Source organism: Electrona antarctica, assembly GCF_951216825.1.
Source record: "Electrona antarctica genome assembly, chromosome: 23".
Taxonomy (NCBI): Eukaryota; Metazoa; Chordata; class Actinopteri; order Myctophiformes; family Myctophidae; genus Electrona; species Electrona antarctica.
In genome coordinates this window covers 30,526,987-30,536,986 of record NC_136804.1, presented here as the reverse complement: position 1 = coordinate 30,536,986, position 10,000 = coordinate 30,526,987, and the positions used below count along the sequence as shown (strand labels likewise).

General features: G+C 48.3%; 1 protein-coding gene across 1 annotated transcript in view; it reads left to right on the top strand.

Annotated features, from left to right (window-relative positions):
* Nucleotides 1-10,000, top strand: part of ano2b (anoctamin 2b) — a gene marked incomplete at both ends in the record, with an annotated part of 96,458 nt that overhangs the window by 66,529 nt on the left and 19,929 nt on the right. Inside the window, one exon of the mRNA XM_079494764.1 lies at nt 4,437-4,579. Coding sequence (XP_079350890.1) covers nt 4,437-4,579 — 143 coding nt within the window. The remainder of the gene's footprint in view (nt 1-4,436; nt 4,580-10,000) is intronic.

The window sequence follows — 10,000 nt, the reverse complement described above, 5'->3', positions numbered from 1 at the left end:
CTCTGATACGTACTGTATGAGGCTGTGAGTCACACTGATACGTACTGTATGAGGCTGTGAGTCACTCTGATACGTACTGTATGAGGCTGTGAGTCACTCTGATACGTACTGTATGAGGCTGTGAGTCACTCTGATACGTACTGTATGAGGCTGTGAGTCTCTCTGATACGTACTGTATGAGGCTGTGAGTCACTGATACGTACTGTATGAGGCTGTGAGTCACTCTGATACGTACTGTATGAGGCCGTGAGTCACTCTGATACGTACTGTATGAGGCTGTGAGTCACTGATACGTACTGTATGAGGCTGTGAGTCACTCTGATACGTACTGTATGAGGCTGAGTCACTGATACGTACTGTATGAGGCTGTGAGTCACTGATACGTACTGTATGAGGCTGTGAGTCACTCTGATACGTACTGTATGAGGCTGAGTCACTGATACGTACTGTATGAGGCTGTGAGTCACTGATACGTACTGTATGAGGCTGTGAGTCACTCTGATACGTACTGTATGAGGCTGTGAGTCACTCTGATACGTACTGTATGAGGCTGTGAGTCACTCTGATACGTACTGTATGAGGCTGTGAGTCACTCTGATACGTACTGTATGAGGCTGTGAGTCACTCTGATACGTACTGTATGAGGCTGTGAGTCACTCTGATACGTACTGTATGAGGCTGTGAGTCTCTGATACGTACTGTATGAGGCTGTGAGTCACTGATACGTACTGTATGAGGCTGTGAGTCACTCTGATACGTACTGTATGAGGCTGTGAGTCACTCTGATACGTACTGTACTGTATGAGGCTGTGAGTCTCTCTGATACGTACTGTACTGTATGAGGCTGTGAGTCACTCTGATACGTACTGTATGAGGCTGTGAGTCACTCTGATACGTACTGTATGAGGCCGTGAGTCACTCTGATACGTACTGTATGAGGCTGTGAGTCACTCTGATACGTACTGTATGAGGCTGTGAGTCACTCTGATACGTACTGTATGAGGCCGTGAGTCACTCTGATACGTACTGTATGAGGCTGTGAGTCACTCTGATACGTACGGTATGAGGCTGTGAGTCTCTGATACGTACTGTATGAGGCTGTGAGTCACTCTGATACGTACTGTATGAGGCTGTGAGTCACTCTGATACGTACTGTATGAGGCTGTGAGTCTCTGATACGTACTGTATGAGGCTGTGAGTCACTGATACGTACTGTATGAGGCTGTGAGTCACTCTGATACGTACTGTATGAGGCCGTGAGTCACTCTGATACGTACTGTATGAGGCTGTGAGTCACTCTGATACGTACTGTATGAGGCTGTGAGACACTCTGATACGTACTGTATGAGGCTGTGAGTCACTGATACGTACTGTATGAGGCTGTGAGTCACTCTGATACGTACTGTATGAGGCTGTGAGTCACTGATACGTACTGTATGAGGCTGTGAGTCACTCTGATACGTACTGTATGAGGCTGTGAGTCACTCTGATACGTACTGTATGAGGCTGTGAGTCACTGATACGTACTGTATGAGGCTGTGAGACACTCTGATACGTACTGTATGAGGCTGTGAGTCTCTCTGATACGTACTGTATGAGGCTGTGAGTCACTCTGATACGTACTGTATGAGGCTGGGAGTCACTCTGATACGTACTGTATGAGGCTGTGAGTCACTCTGATACGTACTGTATGAGGCTGTGAGTCTCTCTGATACGTACTGTATGAGGCTGTGAGTCTCTCTGATACGTACTGTATGAGGCTGTGAGTCACTCTGATACGTACTGTATGAGGCTGTGAGTCACTCTGATACGTACTGTATGAGGCTGTGAGTCTCTGATACGTACTGTATGAGGCTTGGCAGCGATGCACAGATGCAGCATGTCTGTAAATGCAAATGCACACATTCTCTATATTTGGCCTGAACGCTACAAGCATGAGGAAATCCTAAGAGGTTTGTGCCTTCCTTTCCCTCCCTCCCTCCTTCATTCTCTCTCTCTCTCTCTCTCCCTCTCTCTCTCACACACACACACACACACACACACACACACACACACACACACACACACACACACACACACACACACACACACACACACACACACACACACACACACACACACTCCACTGTTATGTTTACAAGTATAGTTCATTGGTGGTAAAACAACTTTGCCTTTGCCATTTGGGTTACATTCGTATACTGTACAGTCTCGAGAGTTGAATGAACCCAGACCGCATCAAATATTTGGATAAATTGTTTGGCCTTGTTTCTTTTTTGCTTCTTGGAGGCATGCGGGAGCCTTCTATAGTTCTATTGAGCAGATGCATGCCATTGCAGACACAGTACAGTAGCTTCCATGCAGACACAGTACAGTAGCTTCCATGCAGACACAGTACAGTAGCTTCCATGCAGACACAGTACAGTAGCTTCCATGCAGACACAGTACAGTAGCTTCCATGCAGACACAGTACAGTAGCTTCCATGCAGACACAGTACAGTAGCTTCCATGCAGACACAGTACAGTAGCTTCCATGCAGACACAGTACAGTAGCTTCCATTGCAGACACAGTACAGTAGCTTCCATGCAGACACAGTACAGTAGCTTCCATGCAGACACAGTACAGTAGCTTCCATGCAGCTACTGCAGTGGATGGTGGTGTGAAACTGATCACATGTATACATTTATACAGTACTAGAGCGGTGCCCGGCTGTAGAGCACCGAGTCGGTAACGATGGAAGTTGGAGATCAATTCTAGGGCTTTCACTTCTAGTGGTTTTTACTAGTCGACTAGTTGCCTAGTTTTAGTAGTTTACTAGTCGACTAGTTGTTTAACTACCTATTATGGAAAAAAGAAAATATGATATTTGTACATTTAAAAACTGTGTACATTGGAGACTATAATCTACATTGGTGACTATAATCTACATTGGTGACTATAATCTACATTGGTGACTATAATCTACATTGGTGACTATAATCTACATTGGTGACTATAATCTACATTGGTGACTATAATCGAGGCCTACAAAAACTATAGTTCTTTTTTTTTTCTTCTTATCAACTAGTCAACTATAGTACCAGCAAGGTCGACTATAGTGGATTTACTAGTCGACTAGTTGAATAGTCGACTAGTTGCTTAAAGCCCTACCCCATGCACCCAGCTATGCAATACCCGTTGTACCCGTGTCAGAGTTCCACCCATCTGTCTGTGTCCCTTTTATGCCCATATATGGAGATTTCTGGATCTGTCTCCCTGTGTCCCTTTATTCCTGTATATGGAGTTCTGTGTCAGGCATGCCCAAATATGGAGTGTTGTGATGTCAGAACATAGGCCAGCTCCATATATGGAGCCCGGGCAGAGGCCCTGTCCAGAGCCCCGGGCAGAGAGGCCTTTTTTGGTGGTTCTGGACAACCGTGGGTCCGACCGATTTGACACCACCGGGCACTGCACCCTCTGTGGGGGTGTGGAACGCGTGTGTCGGCGCGGCGAACGGTTCTCGAGTTACGTGCATTACAGCGCGCATTACAGCGCGCATTACAGCCGTACACACGTGCGGTACAGACAGACGTACAGACAGACGCACAGAGACATGGTGCATTTATAGGTAGAAGTATGCAGTATCCCCATGCAGGGCCGTAGCCAATGTAAATTGGACCTGAAAGATATTGACTCGTATATCTTGATCACATGACCCCAGAGATAACGTGTACTGATTTCTGGATAAAGTCTGTAGGACTTGTCTGGCTGCACGACGTGGCCTATACATCACGTCATGATCCAAGGATGCCATGCAGGGAAATAAAGAGGTTGATTGTACGACCTTATATACGTGAAGTGTGCTTTTTGTGAGTTGCATGGAGGTTCTTCTGTGGCTTAGTGGGGAATGTGCGTGCAAAGTTTCCCAGGAATTGGTATTGACCCTCCAGAAAAACGTGGGCAAAAATCCTTGATTATGCATCTTAAAATCATTGATTATGTGATGAAATATGCAAGGTTTTTACGTGGTTTTATGTGGTGAAATATGCGGGAAGTTGTGGAACATGCATGCGGGATGTTTGCGCGATTATGCGTCGACATTTTAGTCGATCAACTGTACCTTATAGTCGACTAAAATCTTATGCCTATTAGTCAACTAAAACTAGACTAAAGGTAAAACATTTCAGATGACTAAAATATGTCTAAAACTTAACAGAATTGTATTCAATTTATGCAATATCAAAATGTGCTGTCAAAATCAATACTGATGACATCATGTAGATTTCAGTTTTACTGCAACCCTCCTCTCCTCTCCTCTCCTCTCCCCTCTTCTCCTCTCCTCCTCTCTCCTCTCCTCTCCTCTCCTCTCCTCTCCTCTCCTCTCCTCTCCTCTCCTCTCCTCTCCTCTCCTCTCCTCTCCTCTCCTCTCCTCTCCTCTCCTACTCCTCCATCTGTCCAGGAAGCTGAAGAAGCTGATGAAGAAGCTGAAGGATAAGGGTGAGGAGGAGAGGGAGGAGGAGAGGAGCAGACCTCCACAGCAGTGGAACCTGGACTATGAACTGGTTCCCTTTGAGGGCCTCACCCCCGAATACATGGAGATGAGTGAGTGCACTGCGCACGCACGCACGCACGCACGCACGCACGCACGCACGCACGCACGCACGCACGCAGGGTGTTTTACAGAAGGGAGAAGAGTCTGGGACGTGTGGAGCGTTGTCCAGGGTGTTTTAGAGAAGGGAGAAGCGTCTGGGACGTGTGGAGCGTTGTCCAGGGTGTTTTAGAGAAGGGAGAAGAGTCTGGGACGTGTGGAGCGTTGTCCAGGGTGTTTTAGAGAAGGGAGAAGAGTCTGGGACATGTTGAGCGTTGTCCAGGGTGTTTTAGAGAAGGGAGAAGAGTCTGGGACGTGTGGAGCGTTGTCCAGGGTGTTTTAGAGAAGGGAGAAGAGTCTGGGACGTGTTGAGCGTTGTCCAGGGTGTTTTAGAGAAGGGAGAAGAGTCTGGGACGTGTGGAGCGTTGTCCAGAGTGTTTTATACTGAGAAGGGAGAAGAGTCTGGGACGTGTGGAGCGTTGTCCAGGGTGTTTTAGAGAAGGGAGAAGAGTCTGGGACGTGTGGAGCGTTGTCCAGGGTGTTTTATACTGAGAAGGGAGAAGAGTCTGGGACGTGTGGAGCGTTGTCCAGGGTGTTTTAGAGAAGGGAGAAGAGTCTGGGACGTGTGGAGCGTTGTCCAGGGTGTTTTAGAGAAGGGAGAAGAGTCTGGGACGTGTGGAGCGTTGTCCAGGGTGTTTTAGAGAAGGGAGAAGAGTCTGGGACGTGTGGAGCGTTGTCCAGGGTGTTTTATACTGAGAAGGGAGAAGAGTCTGGGACGTGTGGAGCGTTGTCCAGGGTGTTTTATACTGAGAAGGGAGAAGAGTCTGGGACGTGTGGAGCGTTGTCCAGGGTGTTTTAGAGAAGGGAGAAGAGTCTGGGACGTGTGGAGCGTTGTCCAGGGTGTTTTAGAGAAGGGAGAAGAGTCTGGGACGTGTGGAGCGTTGTCCAGGGTCTTTTAGAGAAGGGAGAAGAGTCTCGGACGTGTGGAGCGTTGTCCAGGGTGTTTTAGACTGAGAAGGGGGAAGATATAGACCTGAGGCCGATTCTAAAATCATCTCCTAAACTCCTCCTGACCCAAGATTTCTGAAAAACGTCAAATGTTTATTTAAAGATTACGAAGAAAATATGTTGCTATACTATACTGTACATGGCACCCCTAACATGGGTTCCCGTCTTGAAAGGTTAAAACCCCAAAAAGTGGTTTCTGTCCTTTTATCCCATTTTGGGCGGGAACCCCTTTTGGTGTTAGCATTATGTTATGCTTTAGCAATGGAAAAATAGCAGATCTACAAGCTCGTAGCACGCCACCGAGTGGCGCGCTACAAGCTTGTAGGGTCTGCTATTTTTGAAAAATCGAAGAACGACTGACATAGAAACATAGCTTTTTCAGAAAACTGTCAGGATGTAGAAGACATTTTTAGAATCTGATCTCAGGTCAAAATGGGTTAAGTGTCCAAATGGAACCAAATGGACCCTTACGCATAATTTTCCAGTGTACACCTGGAGAGGAGAGACCACCCAGTGTGATGTTACTTGGCCTGAACTAGAGCCATACGCACTGCACTGGTGTTGCTGCACGGGCCATAGAAAACCACTTGATGGGCTCAAAGCAGTTCACTGCTCTGTGTGTCTATGCGTGCGTGCGTGAGTGCGTGCGTGCGTGCGTGCGTGCGTGCGTGCGTGCGTGCGTGCGTGCGTGCGTGCGTGTGCAACTGTGCATACATCTGTACGTGGGTTTGCATGTGTGCATGTCTTCACACCCTTGTAATGTACGCGCTGGTAGTAAGTTGTCGGGTGCATGTATGCATTCACGCACACACTCAAACACACACACACACACACACACACACACACACACACACACACACACACACACACACACACACACACACACACACACACACACGCGCGCGCGCTGAATGATTTATTTATGTGCACGTCAGTCATAAATGGCCGAGCCCAAACATTGAGGGAGCGCGGCTCCATGGGAAGGCTTTCTGTCCTTCATACAGAATCAGCCTGAGTGAACGTAATGTTTGACAGGCCGTGTCACGACGCGGAGAGAGCTGATTAGCAGCTGGCCATGCACTTCCTCCCTGCGCGGCGCCCCCTGTGGGTTCTTTGTGTTCCTACCGTCGTTTAGTTTGGTCATAAAAGGCTGTGCTGCTGCGGCACAAGAACATTACCTCTATTTCTGTAACACTCTAATCCATTCTGGGCGGGAACCCCTTTTGGTGTTTTAAGCATTATGTTATAGCCTACTTTGGCTATTGAAAAATAGCAGATCTACAAGCTCATAGTGCGGCACCGAGTGCCGCGCTACGAGCTTGTAGGTCTGCTATTTTTGAAAAATCTTGAAAATGTGGCACAAATCTTTGAAGATATTCTTTCAGAGCCGTTTCTAACTCAAATCTTTGCTTCTGGAACGACATATTTTCAGATGGGGGTCGGGGGCCAATTACATATAATATCGGGGGTCCTTGACATGAAAATGTTTGAGAACGACTGACATAGAAACATAGGGTTTTTCAGAAAACTGTCAGGATTTAGAAGACATTTTGTAGAATCGTTCCCAGGTCAAAATGGGCTAAACCAACCTCTTACAGCCCGGTTTAGACGTCGCTGCACACGAAAGATCACAACAACGCGACACGTCATCATGAGCTCGTGGATAGTCTATCGTCGTTGGAATTGTTGGGGGAAAAATGCAGTTGAATCGTTCGGGTCTCTATAGAGCGTCGCAGTCCCGCCCCCTTTCCAGGAAATAATTAAGTCCCCCATTAATTTTTTCCCATATAGGCATTTCAATAAGTATTGATTTAAAGATATGTAAGCCTCGGACAAAGCCAACAGCCGAGTTGACAAATCATGACAATAAACACGTTTTTTTTGGGCCGAACAAATAATTAGAAACAAGACAAAAACGGGCAGGATACAACACTTGCGACATTGAAGGGGCAGAAAACAGCCCGGTCACGTGGTTCATGTACTCGCCCATAGACTCCAATGCATTCCGTAAACTTCCGGTGTCCCTATTCCCCATTAGAGGTCTATGTAGAAGAGCCTCCATTGGACTGGCCCCATGAAGTGAATGGAGTGCCATAACTCTGTCTTAAGGTCCCTGCACACTGGACGCGTTTTCGGATTTTTAGCAGCGTTTTTCCGTCTGTTTTCCGAAAAACGCGTCCAGTGTGCATTGTGCAACCACCTTTACTCTATGGCTCTGTCTCACCCTATATCCACAATAGTGCACCAAAGCATTATGGGAATTGTAGTCCAGGAAGGAAGTGCAACTCCACAGTCCAACTCTCATTGAAAATGAATTACTAGGCGCGTCAGTTGCTGCATGGCCGTCTAAAAAGGCCTTAAAAACTAAAGCAAATGTTGCTGTCCAAATCAACACTGCATGGCGTGTAGAAGAAGCCATCTATAGCCGCAGGGCAGTGTGAAGAATGTCAGAAATTTCACAGAGCGAGCGAGAACCTGAGCAAGAAGAAGAGTGCGTGTAACAGTCTGTTTGTTTTTGCATTCATTTCTGTGTGTGTGTGTGTGTGTGTGTGTGTGTGTGTGTGTGTGTGTGTGTGTGTGTGTGTGTGTGTGTGTGTGTGTGTGTGTGTGTGTGTGTGTGTGTGTGTGTGTGTGTGTGTGTGTGTGTGTGTGTGTGTGTGTGTGTGTGTGTGTGTGTGTGTGGTGGGATCGCATCCACTCGCATGAAGCGCGCCATGCATCTCCTACCTGTACGTATGTGTACATGTGTGTCTGTTTGTGTGTCTGTTTGTGTGCGCGTCCGTCACCCCCCCAACCTGAAGCATGCACGGCGGTCAGGTGTGTTACCGAGGTTATTCTAAGCTTGCCCTCTGGCGATTGCCCGCCCCGCCCCCCCCCCCACCCCCCCCCCCCCCTTTCTTTTCGGGTGGCGTCCGGAGATGAGCCTGTCAGTCAAAGCTTGGTTAGAAACCCCCGTTCCCACAGGGCTTGAGTTGCACTGCTCAGCGACACGGACATACGTACAGCCTGTTAGACCCACCCGCCTCGTGTTCCTCTCCTCTCCTCTCCTCTCCTCTCCTCTCCTCTCCTCTCTCTCCTCTCCTCTCCTCTCCTCTCCTCTCCTCTCCTCTCCTCTCCCCTCCCTCCCTCCCTCTCCTCTCCTCTCCTCTCCTCTCCCTCTCCTCCCTCCCTCTCCTCCCTCCCCTCCCCTCCCCTCCCCCCTCCCCTCCCTCCCCCTCCCCTCCCCTCCCCTCCCCTCCCCTCCCCTCTCCTCTCCTCTCCTCTCCTCTCCTCTCCCCTCCCCTCCCCACTCCTCTCCTCTCCTCTCCCCTCCCCTCCTCTCCTCTCCCCTCCCCTCCCCTCCCATCTCTCCTCTCCTCTCCTCTCCTCTCCTCTCCTCTCCTCTCCTCTCCTCTCCTCTCCTCTCCTCTCCTCTCCTCTCCTCTCCTCTCCTCTCCCCTCCTCTCCTCTCCTCTCCTCTCCTCTCCTCTCCCTCTCCCCTCTCCTCTCCTCTCCTCTCCTCTCCTCTCCTTTCCCGTACTGCAATGGTGTTAGGAGGTATAGGAAACAATGGATTACATAGAAAGGGATCCCCCCCCTCCCTCCCTCCCCCGCTAAGGAATCTGGTGGATTATGTCATTGACATGATCCACATAACATTGTGTCATGCAGTGGTGGAAAAAGTACTCGCGTGTTTTTACCTAAGTAGAAGTATCAATACGATAATTGCAGTCGCTGTACCGTCACTGTCGTGACGAAAAGAGAGCTGAGCCAGAAGGCAAAGCTCTCTGTTTACCGAGCAATCTTCATTCCTATACTCTCACCTAAGGTCATGAAGTGTGTGTGGGTCATGACCAAAAGAATAAGGTAACAAGCGGACGAAATGAGTTTTCTTTGACAGGTGGCTGGCATCTCCCTTATAGAGATAGGGTGAGAAGTTCAGTTACGCGCGAGAGACTCGGAGTAACTGTTTTAACTTTCTACCAATAAACATATTTATAAAAATAAATAAAAACAGGGAGACGCTCGAGAGGCATCCTAACCAGATGCCCGAACCACCTAAGCTGGCTCGCTGCTTCTTCGCTTGGAAAGGAGCCAGCTTAGGTGGTTCGGCCATCTGGTTAGGATGCCTCTTGAGCATCTCCCTGTTTTTTTATGTTTATTGGTAGAAAGTTAAAACAGTTGAACATACAGTTTGAACATACCATTTTTTTTTGTTTCAAGTGAGTGGTCATTGTAGCCATGTGTCTGATTGGCTCCCTGGCTCAATCAGACACATGGTAAGGCGGGTCTATAGCCTAGAACGTTGGTGGGATTCATAATCACGCTGCTGCTGTGACATTGTCCGTGTCACAACACTCCACAACGCATGCTCTCTCTCTCTCTCTCTCTCTCTCTCTCTCTCTCTCTCTCTCTCTCTCTCTCTCTCTCTCTCTCTCACACACACA